The sequence below is a fragment of the Hyla sarda genome, chromosome 6, assembly GCF_029499605.1.
Source record: "Hyla sarda isolate aHylSar1 chromosome 6, aHylSar1.hap1, whole genome shotgun sequence".
In the NCBI taxonomy this organism is placed as follows: domain Eukaryota; kingdom Metazoa; phylum Chordata; class Amphibia; order Anura; family Hylidae; genus Hyla; species Hyla sarda.
Window position 1 is genome coordinate 27,192,438 of NC_079194.1, and position 18,328 is coordinate 27,210,765.

Here is an 18,328-nt window from a genome sequence, read left to right on the forward strand (position 1 = left end):
GCCAAAATTATCTAGAATGACCATGTGAGCATCAGGACTGGAATATGGAGTAATGAATTGAAGTGGTCTGATCTGGACTTGGACCTGTTGACCTGTTTCTGGGTTGATTCCCCTGGATACCCCCCTTCCTGTGCTGGGTCCAGCGTGTGGTGTGCCTACACTTGGGGATTCTAGGCGTGTCATTGCTGCAGCACAGTAAACAAATGCTGGCATTGCCACCAGCAAGGGGCCCGGCCAGGACACACAGCCGGTAATTGCTTTGCTGCGGACATTGCCGGCACAGTCCCTGCCATGGTATAACCTGTGAGCCTCCCATTGCACCCCCTGAGATCTATGCCCACCAATGTGACTGAGCTCTAAGTCCTCCTGGGACTAGTCGGTTTCTGCAGTTATAACTGTTTTAGCAAGCCCGGCTAAAAACCTGGTGTTGTCATCATTGCTAATTTTAGAGAGACTTTTAATGGGGTATTTTGCTATCAGAAAATTATATTTACCAATATAGTGTTATCACAGATTGTACTAGAATCAGCATGCTTTTGCGTGATTTACCTCCTACAGAAAGTTGTGTAGTCCTCTCATTGGCAGTGTGATGTTGTTTCCGCATCTCCCCAACTTCTCCAGCTCTTCTGTCAAGAAGTTGTGTAGTCTTTTCAGTTTGGTGTTGTATCCAGCTTCCCAGCTCCTCCCAATTTCCTGACAAGAAGTTGTGTAGTTCTCTCATTATCAGTGTAGTGTTGTCTCAGCAGCTACTTGACTCCTCCCTCTCTCCTGAGACAATGCACCATCCTCGGGATGGTTACTGGATCTTGTCTCAGAGCTTTAGCTCTGCCCCCTGAGTGATGTAATCACCTCTGACCAGACCGTTCATCACCATAACTCTCATATACATATACATTTTTATTGGCACATTTAGGAAAGCATGAGATGTGGTTACATCATTCTTTCTTATGCTGAGCATTGCCACAGGCAAAGGAGCAGAAAGGGAATGCATAGCAGGTGCTGCAATCTCACTGATTGTGTGACAGTCTGCTGTCAAATGAGATGTTCCAAAACAGCTCTTGGTGGGGAACTGGCAGGAGTGCTGTGGAAGGGAAGGGTGGGAGTACTGTGATGAAGAATTCAGGGAAAGCAATGCATTCTGGGAACTGTAGTACTGAACAACTGCTCAAACAGGAAGTAAAACCAGGCAGTATAGCACTAAGACCCCTAAAACAAATTGATTCAAAACTGGGGCAGACAGGAAGGCAATGTTATATGCAGCATTTTTATGTTTTATTACCTGAGGTCTGAATACCCCTTTAACATTCTTATACCATTTCCATAGATATACAAATTGCTGTGGTAACAGTTGGCCGCAGTTGTGATCCATTTGCTACATTCACTAAAGTAGTTAACTACAACATTTATACTACTGTATTGCTATGTTGTTACCTTTTCTAATATATGGACCATAGGAGGATCCCATGTTACTTCTATGGGCCTCCCAAGATTAAGGGGCTTAGTAATATTTTTTTGCATCCCTTATTTTAATACGTGATGAAAACCTCAGGTACTCACCTGCAGCTGATCTCCCCACTGGTGCTGATCTGTCGGTGCTGATCATTGGCATCAGCGCTTCCCATTCTTAATTCCATAGGCTGCTGAGCCAATGATTGGTTGACGTTGGTTATTGATACTGATGGGGGATCAGCGGCGGATGCCTACAGGTTTCTTTATTTTTTTACCCCCACCCTGAGCAAAGTATTCCCCTCTCATGATCTTGTTAAATTTTATAATCCTCCCAGTTCACTGCCCCCATCATGATAAACCGCCCCCTGCCTTTATTTTTATTATTTGTTAGTTTCCTACCTTGATATTGCTCTGTATTTTCTGCTCAGTCTCAGTCATATTCACAGACTGGGAAGCCATATAGGGGAGAACTTCCTCCCTCACTCTGCTACACACAGCCCAGAGCAGTTCAGTGTGAGATGAGCTATAATTGGCTAAGGCTGCACAAACACCACTCAGCATTTCCTGATTTTGGACTTCTGCCAGGCCAGCAGTCTGTGTAAGAGATGGGGGGATGTGCTCTGGACAAGTAGGGAGACACCTAGTGGCAGCTTTTTTAACCACAAAATATAGAAAACTAATTTTTTTTTATTTACCATAAGGAGTGCAATAGCAAAAATTAGTTTCAATGAGAGTGCCCACTTAAATAGATGGAGGCAAACAAGCATTAAGTCTATATCCTCCTTGCCCTGGGGCCCCCAAACTTGACACATAACCCGGTCTTTCCGAGACTCTCCCATGCCTGATATATTCACACGCCATGTGAGGTGCCTTTTAATAACATAAATGTCATTTCCATATAAGACTGACATATCGGATCTAATCCTGTGGAGTATCAGAGCTGCTTCTCCATACACTTCACCCAGGGGATCTCTGTACCTATGCAGAACGCGCGGCGCGCTCCGATGTGGCGCATTTAATTTTGTTGAATAATTACCCAGCCAATACAATCTAAGGCTTTGCTAATTCTGATTTTAATAAATAGAATCGCCTTTAATTATAAATAATCCCCCCTCGGTGTGTGAATTCTTCTTCTCTATCCGTAAGATAAATTCATTAGCATTTTATCATTCCAGAATATTTCCAGCTAAATATACATTCTGATAATTAAAAAAAATCATTTGTGGCTGAGTGAATCCATAGTATAAGGATTACCTTGGTAGGACACATCCGTGTGACTATGTGCGGTGGAATAAATGTGCATGAAGCTGCGGTGTTGTTACGTCTTATTACGTACAGGGTTCTACGCGTTGCGTTGCTATAGAGCAGCTCCATTCACACGACAGGTCATGCAACACAGAAAGCACCGCAGTCAAGGAACCTCATGGGGGTTTTCTGAAAAAAACTTAAAGGGGTACTCCGTAACTATACATCTTATCTCTTATCCCAGCGGTCGGACCCCCGCGATCTCCGTGCAGACACCCGGCGTTCTGAACATTATGTTCAGAATGCTAGGTTCAGGAGGCCGTGGCTGTGATGTAACACCACCCCCCTGTGACATCACACCCAGCCCCCTCCATTCACGTCTATGGGAGGGGGCGTGACAGCTGTCACGCCCTCTCCCATAGACATGAATGGAGGGGGCGTGGCGTGATGTCACAACCTCAGTCTCCTGAACCCAGCGTTCTGAACATAATGTTCAGAACGCTGGGTGGATGCACGGAGATCCCGTCAATTTTTTTTTGCGGATGCCGGAATTGGGATTTCCATGGCAGAAACATTGTGTGAACATATTCTAAGGGTAGGGTCACGTGTAGCGTAGGGGGCAGCAAAGAGGTGACATCTCCTTACCCATGATGTACATTAACAGCATGGGTCAGACGAGGGAGTATGGTGCAAGCTCAGAGTGGGTACAAGAAGGTGCACAGAGAAGTTTAAAGAAGTACAAATTATATAATTTTAGCCTACCAGTCATTTTAATTGTGGTGATACCAAATACGTATACAGTAGTTTATTTTACATTTTTCAAATTGTACGCAGTAAAATCATATTTTATTTATTTAAAAAAATAAAAAATAGTTGCCACTTAACTTTCATTTTCCCATCGAATCGATGAAGCCAGATGTGCAGTGGGGTATAAAAATTCTAATAATTTTTTTTTGTAATAGTCCATGTAGTTTTTTTTCCTCTGGATCCTCTGGATCAACTCAGTAGGGACTCATTAGGGTTATATGTTGAACTTGATGGACTCTTGTCTTTTTTCAATATTATGAACTATGTTACTGCGTGAGGGGGCTTGTTACTGCCTGAGGGTGCCTCATGGGGGCTACTGCTACTACTACTACCTCATGGGGGCTACTGCTACTACTACTACTTCCTCATGGGGGCTACTGCTGCTGCTACTACAACTACTTCCTCATGGGGGCTACTGCTACTACTACTACCTCATGGGGGCTACTGCTACTACTACTACTTCCTCATGGGGGCTACTGCTGCTACTACTACTACTTCCTTATGGGGGCTACTGCTACTACTACTACCTCATGGGGGCTACTGCTACTACTACTACCTCATGGGGGCTACTGCTACTACTACTACCTCATGGGGGCTACTGCTACTACTACTACCTAAAGGGGGCTGCTGTTGCAAAACTACAACTCCCACCATGCCCGGACAGCCTTTGGCTGTCCGGCTATACTGGGAGTTTTAGTTTTGCATCAGCTGCAGGCACCCTGGTTGGGAAACACTGGTCTGAACAACAGTGTGCATTTTCCATAACAAAGGTCCATTTGTATCATCTTCAGTGATTTTATCCTGATCTGATGTTTACAGCAGGTCTGACCTCTGGGACACTCACCAATCATCAGAATGAAGGAGGAATGTCCCCCCTGACATGAAGGGTGTGGACCTATGCTCCTCTCTTTCTGTATGGAGAGAGACTGCTCCATAAACAATGACTGGATTGACCCCCACGTGTGCACTGTGTTATGAACAGCAGTTAAAGAATATTTTATACGGGTGTGGAAAGGGGCAAGGCTACACGTTCGCCGCCTTGTCTCTCTTTGCCGTCAACAAATGTTGGCAACACAACCCTGCCACTCTTTAATAAAACCCCACTGCTGCTATCACCAATACTGTGCCCATGTGCCCTCATTTCCGTACCCACATTGCTGGTCAACTCCTCGAAATACTATTTTTCATATATAACAGCGCCTAAGGATTGGGATAAAGTTCACAGCAGGGAAATAACTAAAAAAATAATGGGCCCCCGACCAAACTGCAAAATTTATGCCCCAAAATAAAATCAGACCTTAGATAAGACTAAAAGACTCCCCGCATCAAAAACAGAAGCTCCTCATGGCCTCCCCTCTCACACAACTCATCTCCTTGCCCCTTTTTATCACACAAACCCACATTTTCCCCAGTTACCTTGCAATAGTTGTTTAGGTGGAGCTATATAAAAACCTGTGTAGAGGAAGAGCGGTGCAGTTGCCCAAAGCGACCAATGAGATCGCTTCTTCCATTTTTAGAGAACTTTTTAAAAATGAAGGAAGTGACCTGATTGGTAACTATGGGCAGCTGCACCGCTCTTCTTCTACATAGTATAGTGACAGCTCACTCCGCCATTCCCCTACTGAGGCAGGACACCGCTACGGCCAGTGATTCGCTGAGCGACACGTCATTGCCGAGACAAGTACTTTCCAGAAGGGGGGGCTGGAGCACTTGGAGGTAAGAGACAGGCCCTGTTCTGAAGATCGGGGGGCGCACAAGTGGTCGGATTCCCCACGGTCAGACTTGTCTTGTGGATAGTAGATAAGTTTTACTAGCTGCATAATACTTTAACCAGTGTGTAGAAATGCACTTTATTAAGGGCTGTCTCCCTTCTCATAGCGAAGTATGGTGTTTATGTGTTTCCTGGCACTAAAATTGTCCACAATGTCCCTATTAAATTGAGACCCCAAATGTCTTGTCAGATTTCCAAAACAGTGGAGCATTGGTGGTTTTCCAGGACTTCAAAATATTGTTATCCAGGACAGCGGGACATGGCTGGTTATCCAGGACTGTGGGGCATTGCTGTTATCCAGTACTGCGAAGTATGGCTGGTTATCCAGGACTGTGGGCATGGCTGGTTATCCAGGACTGGGGGGCATGGCTGGATATCCAGGACTACGGGGCATTGCTGGTTATCCAGGACTGGGGGGCATGGCTGGTTATCCAGGACTGGGGGGTATGGCTGGTTATCCAGGACTACGGGGCATTGCTGGTTATCCAGAACTGGGGGGCATGGCTGGTTATCCAGGACTGTTGGGCATGGCTGGTTATCCAGGACTGTTGGGCGTGGCTGGGTATCCAGAACAGCGGGGCATTGCTAGTTATCCAGGACTGTGGGGCATGGCTGGTTATCCAGAACATGGAGGCATTGCTGGTTATCCAGGACTATGGGGCATTGCTGGTTATCTAGGACTGTGGGGCATTTCTGTTATCCAGTACTGCGGAGCATGGCTGGTTATCCAGGACTGCGGGCATGGCTGGTTATCCAGGACTGCAGGGCATGGTTGGTTATCCAGGACTGTGGGGCATGGCTGGTTATCCAGGACTGGGGGGCATGGCTGGTTATCCAGGACTGCAGGGCATGGCTGGTTATCCAGGACTGGGGGGCATGGCTGGTTATCCAGGACTGCGGGGCATCGCTGGTTATCCAGGACTGGGGGACATGGCTGGTTATCCAGGGGCATGGTTGGTTATTCAGGATTGTGGACATGGCTGGTTATCCAGGAATGGGGGGCATGGTTGGTTATCCAGGACTGTGGGGCATTGCTGGTTATCCAGGACTGTGGGGCATGGCTGGTAATCAGGCCTTGTGCAAGGATTTTTGCCACTCTGGGCGAAAGAAACATTTTCCGCCCCTTGACCCCACCCATTGGCTCCTTTTGATGTATGGAGGCGTGTGCGCAATGTCAGGATGTTGGAGGCCCCTGACCTTAGTGATCGCTCCTGTCTGCCTCAGAGGTGGCGCTGCGCTCCTCCAGCAGACTGAAAAAAGCTGATTATTATAGTATGAGTGGGGTGGGGGTCCGTGGCGGGGTTTTACTAGATGGGTAGGTGCTTCGGATGGGTGGGTGCTTCGGATGGGTGGGTGCTTCGGATGCTGGCTAACTTTATTGCAGTAGGCAGAGCAGCGCCCCCATCATGAGGGCGCTCTAGGCAGCTGCCTGTTTTGCATATAGGCAGAGCCGGCCCTGCTGGTTAACCAGGACAGAGAGGCATTGCTGGTTATCCAGGACAGAGAGGCATTGCTGGTTATCCAGGACTGTTGCTCTAAATCCACTTACCTTTGACAGTATGAGACATTTCTGTTTCTCAGGGATCAGGGCTCGCTTCTTTCCTTCTTTGCTCTATATAATGCATTTATTGTCAAGCAAACTAAAAATAGTACTGCTTAAACAGGCCAGAAAAGTCAGAAATCTGCAGATATAATTGTAATAAATTGCAAATCATCTTATTATCAGCTGTGAATAGGAATGTTTAATACAGATTTGGTGCGGAGCCACCTTTTAACGCTCATTAAAGTTGAATGTGTTGAGAAGATTTCACAGACAGAAGAGACTCTCATATGGATCAGTGATCAGCAGCTTCTTCAGCAGATACCAACTGTGCGCAGACGGGAGGCAGCTGACTATACAGTGTATGCATTTCATGAGACGTCTTCTCCGATAACAATGACAGCGCTTCTTCTCATATACTCTACGTACAATAGGTGTCGTGCTTCGAAAATTGTAAAAAATGATAATTGACTTTACCTATTAAAGTTCTGTATTTCACCTTTTTTTTCTTCTTGTACTTTCACATACGTCACCCAAAGGAGTTAATGCAGGGAAGATAAATGATCGGACTGAATAACCTTCACATTGTAGATCTGAGTATTGCCTCATGCCTGATCCATCACTGTAGAAGAAAGATGATACCCAGCACTCACCAGTAATGCACAGGGAAGATGTATTATGCCATAGTGTAGTACAAGGACGCGTTTCGGCATGGGAGCCTTCCTCAGCTATCTGCCTTTCTTCTACCTGTGGCTTTACCCTACCTGGTGCACCAACGCAGATATCCCTGTATTGATCCATCACTGTATGCCCCTATATCATCTACCTAACCTGGAATCAGGGGAAGACATTGGAAAAATAAGTATGCCCAGCTTTGACTCAAATTCATCCTGAGATTGAAGAGGATCCTGGGGTTCTGATGTAATGCTACAGCACCTTCTAAGTTCTCCCTGTTTTTTGTCGCTCCTGGCTGCCTGTCCTTGTCATTTGACTGAGATACTGTGCAGGGAAAACCAAAAAGGAATATATTTCTATTCAATCATTGTGGTCCCTTAAAGGAGTACTCCCTCCCCTAGACATCTTATCCCCTATCCAAAGGATAGGGGATAAGATGTCTGAACGCGGGGGTCCTGCTGCTGGGGACTCCCGTGATCTCGGCTGCGGCACCCCAGACATCCGGTGCATGGAGCAAACTTTGCTCCATGCTGGATGACTGGTGATGCAGGGTGGAGGCTTGTGACGTCACGGTCACGCCCCGCTCATGAAGTTACGGCCCCTCCCATAGATTTGCATTGAGGGGGCGTGGCCGTGATGTCATGAGCAGGGTGCAGCCATGATGTCACGAGCCTCCGGCGCTTCAGTGCTGCACCCGACACTCTAAACGAATGCCGGGTGCAGCAGGGAGATCGTGTGGGGTCCCCAGCGGAGGGACCACCGCGATCAGACATCTTATAAATATAAGATGTCTAGGGGCGGAGTACCCCTTTAATTATGAGAATTTTTGATGGTCCTAGAGGTTGGATGTCCACCAATCGTAAGGTGATAGCATACAGCTGTAGTGGCCAACAAGATTGCAGTGGTGCAACATGACGGTCAGCACCCCTGGCCCAATGGCTCTGTACAGAATGGCCCCATACACTGCTCCATCTGTATCTTTAGAAGCAGAGTATGTGCTCACCTAATACTTACCTTCAAAACAATATAGGCCCAATACACACATCAAGGCCAAAAGGGATGGCTTGAGATGGTGTAGAGAAATGTACTCTTTGTAACCAATTAAACAAACTGAGAAGCCGCTGGTTGGTTTATATAATGTACTTTCATATAATGTCTGTAACGTGTACGTAAGAATGTGCCTTATAACCTACCAGCTGATGTCTAGGTAGACAATCACTACCCACTAGGGAGCGTTACTGGGACGCAGCAAACCTTCTCGTGGGAGCAGATGCTGCAGCTGTCTGGCCATTGTGGGTTCTCTCTTTCAATTTAAAGGGCTAGAACCTCTTGTGATGTCACCATATCTGTACCTATGACATCCCCAACCATTCTGGAGTCTTAAAGGGTACCTTTCATTTAAAAAATGTTGATATATTATAGATTGATGTTTGCAGAATAACTTTCCAATAGCATGTTATTAAAAAAAATATGCTTCTTTCTATTTAATTTTCCACTTTAAAAAAATTACCACTAGGGGTCTCCCTGCCAGTCCTGGCTGCAAGCCTTTTTTATGGATATCAGACTCATGCTGGAGTCCTAAATCTCAGACTGCAGCCGGGACACAGACAAGCTCAGCACTGCTCCATGGCAGATTTAGGACTCCAGCATGAGTCTGAAATCTATAAAAAATGGCTTGCGGCCAGGACTGGTAGGGAGACCCCTAGTGGTCATTTTTTTTAAAGTGGAAAATTAAATAGAAAAAAGCATATTTTTTTTAAAATAATATGCTATTGGAAAGTTATTCTTCATAAATGAATCTACTGTATAATATATCAAAAGTTTTTTTGAAGAAAGGTACCCTTTTATGTCCTAAAAATGTCATAATCATCATAAAGATGTATGGAAACTAGGGCCGCCATCAGGGGGGTACAGCCATTACCCCAGTCAGGGGTCCAGGCTCCCAGGGGGGGCCTGGGGCCCTAGGGCTGCAACATGCTGGGACCGGTGCTGGCATGGTCCCTGCATGTGCATAACCGGACCCTTCACCTGCGGGCCTCATCGTGCCCTCCTGTGACTGGGCCAGCAGGTGAAGGGGGGGCTGTGCCCACGGAATGTCCCGAATCCCCGAGCAACCGCAGATTTTAACACTGAGTGCGCCTTTAAGATGCACACAGCGTTGGCAGCTGACGTAACAGGAAGGAGCCGACGGCTCCATCCTGTCACTCCAGCCGGGGCTTCCTGTGCGGCAGCGGCTCTGCGGAGGCCGTCAGCACAGGAAGCAGAGAAAAGAGGAGAGAACAGGAGCTGCGGGGGAACGAGGCGGAGGTGAGAGTGTTTTTTTTTTTCTTTAGAGGCATTACTATATTTTATGTTTCTAAGGGGGCCATGTGAGGGGGCATTACTATGTACGGGGGCCACTTATATGAGGGAAAGCCACTTGGAAAAAAAGATGTTAGACCTGCTTTGTATATCCTTTCTTCCCTTTAAAATGTCACCGACATTGCCCAATATTACACCAATGATGTCATGACCATTAGGACATAAAAAAAATCACAATTTACTAAACCCATATACTAAATGCTAAAGAAAAAATAAATTAGGACCAATGTCTCAGTTGCTGTGCTAAGGTTAAAACATAAGATTTATTTATAATTATTTAAGAACAAAAAGTGTCAAAAGAGAACAAAAAGGTAAAAACACCCATCTCCATTCATAGTGCCTAATAAGTGTTATGTTTATATCAGGATGGTGGCAGAAGCAAAAATCTCAAGGCACTGTGTAGTGGATATTGAAGGTATTAGCATGTACTGTAAGTGTTACCAATATGACTGCCAAAGAAAACAAAAAGGTGCTCTGGACTCACCGCTAGACGCTGGTTATACGACTTCCATCTGAGGCTGATACTCCGGCACGGCTCTCAGGACAGCGTGGGGCGCTCAGAGGCGACTGCCGGCGGTTTCACACGTAGGAATGCGCTTCTTCCGGCCGGAAGAAGCGCATTCCTATGCGTGAAACTGCCGGCATCACCGCCTGTTAATCCCTTCATTAATGGTCTTCAACCTGCAGACCTCCAGATGTTGCAAAACTACAACTCCCAGCATGCCCGGACAGCCGTCGGCTGTCCGGGCATGCTGGGAGTTGTAGTTTTGAAACCTCTGGAGATCCGCAGGTTGAAGACCACTGCGGCCTTCGTCATCATCCAGACCCCCCCCCCCCCCCCCTTTTAGTTTTCTACTCACCTCCCCTCGGTGGAAAGGAAGGGTGAGCTGGTCTGGGCCATCTATGCTGCAGGGACCGTCCGGTGGGGATGGTTAGTCGTTCCGGGCTGTCCATTTTCACCAGGGGGGGCCCTATTCTCCACGCTCCGGGCCTGCCCCGGACTAGTGACGTTGCCTTGACGACGCTGCACAGGGACGTTCATGTGCATCCCTGTGCTTCATCGTCAAGGCAACGTCACTAGTCCGGGGCAGGCCCAGAGCGTGGAGAATAGGGCCCCCCCTGGTGAAAATGGACAGCCCGGAACGACTAACCATCCCCACCGGACGGTCCCTGCAGCATAGATGGCCTGGACCAGCTCACCCTATTTCCGGCCGAGGGGAGGTGAGTAGAAAACTAAAAGGGGGGGGGGGGGGACTGGATGATGACGAAGGCTGCAGTGGTCTTCAACCTGTGAATCTCCAGAGGTTTCAAAACTATAACTCCCAGCATGCCCGGAAAGCCGATGGCTCGCAGGTTGAAGACCACTGAGAAGGGATTGACAGACGAAGAGTTCACTCGAGTATAAGCCGAGGGGGGCGGCTTATACTGTGTTTTAAACTCAGCATAGCAACTGGGAAATTGCACTCTTATGACACATGACGGGTGTCTACACCTACGAGCTGAAGTGTTTTAAAAACCGAACTGTCTCCTCTTGATGATGTCATAAGCAGCGCCATTGATCTACGAGACACCTGGGGATTAAAAAAGGATACATCTGGAACATTTTAATCATTATAACATTAAAGAAGCACATCCCGATTTTGCTTATTAGTGCAGTGTACGCTATTTTTAGAGAATATTGTACAGGTTCTTGTGTATGCCTTTTACTTACCTGTTTCTTTGATGTGGCAGGCATGGGATATGCTCTATTTTGGTTAGCAAATTTACAATAATATGGGTCATGTAATTCAGTCTACCCTTCCCATGAATCCTCTGGCTGAGGGTCAAGTGTTTGATCATCTAATCAAGCTGCTGGTACTTGAGGTCACCCAGGTGAACTTATTAGACTCATAAGTGGGTTGGGGCTCAATTCACATTACATGTTGCTTTGATGTGTTTTCCTATTCAAAGTTTTTTTTTTATTTTTATAAAAAATATTTCCATGTGGCAAAAGTGATTTGACCTATAATTACAATTGAGGTGTTTTATGAAGATTTCAAATTTGATCCCATAGAGATAGTATACAGATAGAGCTGGAGGGGAGATATATAACTACTATAAATCCTAATCCCACAGAGCAGTATACAGATAGAGCTGGAAGGGAGGAATATGACTACTATAAATCCTGGTCCCATAGAGATAGCGGCAGTATACAGATAGAGCTGGAGGAGAGGTGTATAACTACTATATATACTATATATGTTTGAAGGGAAGACACCTCAAGTAATTGACAATGTAGACAAGTATCCCTTCCACATTATATGTGCCCCAACCTTTTTTTTTTTAGCTTGGGGCACACATCCAATTTTTTTTTACTTTGGTGCACACCTGACACCCCCCTTTTCCCTTTTGCAGTTTACCCCCTGTAGGTAGGAACCGCTAGTAGGAAGATTCCCCCCAAGGTAGAACCGTAACCCTTTGTGACCCTACCTGGATAGACCTGACATCACACTCACACAAACAGTAACAAATAGAGCTGATTCCACCAGCCAGTCAGTAGTTACCTTTGTTGGGAACAATCTTTGCTTAATTCTAGTAAATTGTAAGTGATTTTTAATAGTTAAAGCTGCCCTCCCCACATTTGCGTTTCTAACAGGTGGAACTAGGCCCTGTCATTCTAAGAATCCAAAAGATTGTCGCATAGCAAGACACCAGTACAGTGACCCCCCGACCTGCGATGGCCCCGACATACGATCATTTCAACATGCGATGGCCTCTCAGAGGCAGCATCAACATACGATGCTTTTGTATGTCGGGGCCATCGCATAAAGGGCTATCCGGCAGCGCAGACTGCTTCAGCTGCCACCGGATAGCCGTTTACGGTGCCCCGTGTGGTCCGCTGACGATCACTTACCTGTCCTCGGGGCTCCGGCGCGTCCTCTTCGGGATCCTGTGCATCGTCGGCGTTCTCCATCGCCGTCATCACGTCACTGCGCACGCCGTCCCGTCATCCAATAGGAGCGGCGTGCGTAGCGACGTGATGGCGGCAACGGAGAGCGCGGATGCCGGGGAAGAAGAGGCCTTACCGGAGCGACGGGGACACCCCGGGGGAGCGGCGACAGCGATGGAAGGCGACATCCAGGGCAGCGGTGACGAGCGGTGACAGTCCAGAGTGGCGGGGACACGTGAGTACAACTTCCTCTAACAGTGGTCTACAACCTGCGGACCTCCATATTTTGCAAACCTACAACACCCAGCATGCCCGGACAGCCAACGGCTGTCCGGGCATGTTGGATGTTGTAGTTTTGCAACATCTGGAGGTCCGCAGGTTGTAGATGACTGTCCTATACTTTGCATTGCACGGATCCCTCAACATGCAATGGTTTCAACAAACGGTCCATTTGGAACGGATTACTATTGTATGTTGAGGGACCACCGTATTACTAACGGAACATGATACATGTTAGTTGGGTGGCTTTATTACAGGTTTTGCCCAAGAAAAAGCTACATCTGGACGACCTCCAAGTACTGTCATCTAGAGCTACTGCGTGTTTATAGACATGAAGCAGGCTCCTCAGGGGCGTGGCTTTTGATGCCCTTTTTGCCCTGTTTTAGTGTCTCCCACTTTTTATTTCTCTAAAAAAGAAAAGAATTGCATTACATGGGGAAATTGTTTTCATTTATGTTTTATTCCTTTGAAATCTTCCAGTGTTTTAAAACAACAAGAAAACATTTAGAATTTCCTTTGGTGGAACATTATTACACGTCTTTCGAATGTAAACTTGTGGCTTTCCATAACACCAGCACATGCTCCCTACGGAAGATTATTATTATTATTTTTTTTTTTCTGAGCATGTCACCCATTAACGGCTGAAAAACGAAGGGACGCGGAGCCCTCTATCGCTGTGAAAGGAAAAAAAACAAAAACAAATTGAGCAACGCAAAAAGAACGCAAATAAAATAGAATTGAAAGAACTAAAGAACAAAAAATAATAAAAATAAATCGTTTCTTGATATTTCGATGATAATCACTTAATAGATTGTCTGTTAAACACGGATTTGCAATAATACAAAAAATCTACATTTTACATTATTTCAAGAAAAATAACTTCATTTGAATACAAAAGGATAAATACATTTTATTTTTGCTTAATCTCTAGCCTTTTTCTCATAATGGATATCATACTCCTTATATACTTTTTATTTTATTATTTTTATTATTTTTATTCCGTTTGGCGTGTCCATGATAGACAAGCCTTAAATTACTCTCATTTAAAGGATATGGGGCCAAGGAAAGGGAAATATGTGCGCCACTAACATCGGACAAATAAAATCTTTCGACCAACAAGGGTATACGGAGCGACATTCACAAAAGCACAGGTGTTAGGGTATTAGGGGACCAATATGGCCGCTTTCCTTTACCCACAATGCACTGGCAGCAAAGAATGACGCTATTTGATTGGTCCACATACTGGGCGGAGAGGTACAGTGACCGCGTGGAAGTGGCAAACAAGCTCTCGTTGTCCTTTTCTTTTGGAGCAAAATTTTTGAAGGGCAAATAAATAACATGGTTGATCCTGCCATGGTAGCAGTCCTGCTCGAGACAGCCGGCTCACTTGGGGGGGCTTTTGCCGGAAATTTTAATTTTTTTTAACCTGCAATTCCATGGCATCAGCTGTGCTTGAGGTGACCATGTTGCCAAGGCCTTCGTTTGGTTCTGAAGGTCCTTACAGCCGGTTCTGATACCATGGCAGTCCTCCTGGAGGCAGCCATCTTTCCAGCCAGAATCATAACAGTCATGGATCTCTCATTCACAAATTGGTACATATGGCTTAGTACAGTCAGGCCCTCTCAGTTTGAATATAATTTATGTATTCCTTTATATTTTCGTTTCTTTTTGTCTCTCATAGTCACTCCGTTCTCCATGGGAAATCGCAGGTACGTTATTCACGTTTTTTAATTTTAATTTTTTTTTTTTTTTTTTTTACAAAGTGCAGAGCCGGGCTACAATTATCATGGTGGTCAGATAGAAGTTATGGTGGGTAACAGATTCTTGTCCAGATTTAGAAGAAGGACAGCTCCCGGTGTCCTCGCACTTCGGTTTCTCACACCATATGCCCGTGAAGCCAGGAAGACATTGGCATCGCATATTGTTGTGGCAAACTCCGCCATTTTGACAACGCAGCAGCTCATTGTCGCAGATGTTGGCTGTGGAAGAAAGAAACAAAGATTGTTCGTCAATGGGCGGTAATGTAACTTTAGCGTAAGTAGAAAGTTATTGTAGATCAACAAGTTTTGTAATAATAATAATTGAAATAATAATAATAATAATAATAATAAAAATGACACTTTAATTGCTGAAATATTAACATGGTACACAAAAAAAAAAAACTTTCGGACCTTTGGGAAAGGACAGAAATATAAATACTAGAAAAAAGATAAGAAGTTGTGATCATCAAAGGTCAAGGTAATACATATCTGAGCATTACCGGCTGGTTAAATACATTTATTTTTATTTTATTTATTTTTTTCAAAACTTTATTTATCAATTTTTACAGGTATATAAAAGTACAAAACAGGCATAGCATAGCAAGTAAACAAGAAACCCCATAAGATCCAATACAGCCCATAAAACTCAGATAAGGGAGAAAGGGCAAGGGAAGATACAGACAAGGGGTACCAACAAGGGGAAGAAGGGGGGGAGAGAGAAGGGGCACAATCCCTAAAGTAAATGCTTTGGCACATACGCCAAAATGTACAGTAGTCAAATGATAGAGAACAATGTCAAAACCAAGGAGCATGGATAAGGAAATACATGTTTTTTCATTAGTTCAAGAAATAAAAGCAAACAAACTTAAAGGGGTACTCCGGTGAAAACCTTTTTTCTTTTAAACCAACTGTTGCCAGAAAGTTAAACATATTTGTAAATTACTTCTATTAAAAAATCTTAATCCTTCCAGTACTTATTAGCTGCTGAATGCTACAGAGGAAATTCCTTTCTTTTTGGAACACTGATGACATCACGAGCACAGTGCTCTCTGCTGACATCTCTGTCCCTTTTAGCAACTGTGCATAGCAGATGCTAAGGGCAGCATGGTGGCTTAGGGGTTAGCACTGCTGCCTTGCAGTGCTGGGGCCTTGGGTTCAAATCCCACTAAGGACAACAATAAATAAAGATTTATTACTATTATTATAATAACATCAGCAGAGAGAACTGTGCTCGTGATGTCATCAGAGAGCATTCCAAAAATAAAAGAATTTCCTCTGTAGTATTCAGCAGCTAATAAGTACAGGAAGGATTAAGATTTTTTTTATAGAAGTAATTTACAAATATGTTTAACTTTCTGGCACCAGTTGATTTAAAAGAAAAAAGGTTTTCACCGGAGTACCCCTTTAAAGGAGTTCTCCGGTCATAAATGAATTGATTGGAGAATGATCGTAAAACTTATGGCCGGAGTAGACGCCCAGAGCCACTGAGTAAACAAGCGCCGATCTGGTAATTGTGCAGCCCTTCGCTTCATTCAGCAGCCGGCAACAAAGGCTGTTTTGGCCCATCAAAAATGATTGACTCCCCCCTCCTCGAGCCTCACACCTCTCTGCATAATAGAGGATGTACGTCTCCAAGGGGGACTCGGCTGGAAAACAATTTTATTTTTTTATCAACTGGTGCCAGAAAGAAATACAGATTTGTAAATTACTTCTGTTTAAACATCTTAATCCTTCCAGTACTTATCAACTGCTGTATACTACAGAGGTAGTTAATTTCTTTTTGAATTTTCTTTCTGTCTGACCCCAATACTCTCTGCTGACATTTCTGTCCATGTCAGGAACTGCCAGCAAATCCCCACAGCAAACCTCTCCTGCTCTGGACAGTTCCTGACATGGACACAGATGTCAGCAGAGAGCAGTGTTGTCAGATAGAAAATAAATTTTAAAAAAAGAAAAGAACTTCCTGTGGAGCATACAGCAGCTGATAAGTACTGGAAGGATTAGGATTTTTTAATAGACGTGATTTAATCTGTTTGACTTTCTGGAGCCAGTATATATATATATATATATATATATATATATATATATATATATATATACACACACACACATATATATATATATATATATATATATATATATATATATATAAGTTTTTTCACCAGAATATCCCTTTAGGGACGATCATTTTTGGATGGGTCAAAATGACCTGATCAAGCAATAAACACGGGATGAGATACACGGGATGAGATAAGCCTGTTTGGCCGATAATGTAATAGGGTCCTTAGGCGGAAACAGTTTTTTGCAGATTCCCAGTTCTATGGCAACAGTCTCTGTTCATCCCCTCAATATCCACATGTATTTCTTCAAGAAGGAAGAACGCCATCTCATACTAGCCAAATCACCAAACGAAAAGAAAGAGCCACCCATCTGTAGGCAGCTGTTCATACTGCTCAAACTGGTTTGCTAGAGATTTGCTGACTAGTACCCTAAGTATCCAGAGGTGAAAGCTGCTCTAGTAACCTCGGATGGGCTTGATGGTGAATGGTGCCTTGTTTTTTCGCAGTGACAACTTGTTCAGTTGAATTAGACTGCCCCACAAGAGTACCGCCATATCATCCCAATACAGATGTATAGTTCATATAGATATGCAGAGAGCCCGGCACCAGAGCAGTCATATATTCATATAGCGCTGTACACCTTCGTATGCCCAGGGAGATTGGAGGTGCCGGCGTTGATATAAGCAGTTGAAGTGTAGAGTATACAAATGGTAAAGTAGGGCTCACTCTGCAGCTGGTATATATGTAGATTCCTTTATTCAGGACATAAGGGAAATGAAGAACAAATTCAACGCGGCTCTCCACGAGCCCGGGACGGGCTCGTGGAGAGCCGCGTTGAATTTGTTCTTCATTTCCCTTATGGCCTATGCAACGTTTGTTATGCCTGAATAAAGGATTCTACATATATACCAGCTAAAGGGTGAGTGTTACGTTACCATTTCTATAATTTACACACCAATACAGATGTAGCAGGTTTGCTAGAGATATGCAAACTAGTATCCTGAGTATTCGGAGGTGAAAGTTGTTGGGAGTCATAGTTTGGCAATAGCTGGAGGCAAACTATTAAGGCTCCTTTCACCCGTCACTAACTGGTCCGTCAGGCTCTATTTTTAAATTTTGTCCGAAAACGGACCCGTTACCTGACCGGACCCAACGGGTGCCATTGGGTCCCGATGGACCCCATTCACTATGATGAATGACAAACGCCAGTGAGAAAGTAGCCTTAGAAAACACTGTCCTAACCATACCCAGGTCCATTCAACTATCCTATTTATAGCATTTCTGGTATCTTATGGGTCCGGTCCAGCACCAGGGCATAGATACTGCTTAGGTTTCTTTTTTCTTTCTATAGTTATGCCTCATTGCGCTATATCTAGAATTTTAGCCATCTAATCGAGTCATAATCTTATTTTATTTTTTTGCTCTGGAGAACTTTAATCAGTCTGCAGAAAT

General features: G+C 44.7%; 1 protein-coding gene across 6 annotated transcripts in view; it reads right to left on the reverse strand.

The window, feature by feature from the left end:
* Positions 1–13,497: 13,497 nt before the first annotated feature.
* The window catches only part of NTNG1 (netrin G1), a 330,399-nt gene continuing 325,568 nt past the window's right edge, over positions 13,498–18,328 (reverse strand). For all 6 annotated transcript variants that reach the window (XM_056523403.1, XM_056523401.1, XM_056523402.1 and 3 more), the window contains one exon: positions 13,498–15,035. In XM_056523403.1, the coding sequence (XP_056379378.1) occupies positions 14,812–15,035 (224 nt within the window). In that variant the 3' untranslated portion in view covers positions 13,498–14,811. The remainder of the gene's footprint in view (positions 15,036–18,328) is intronic.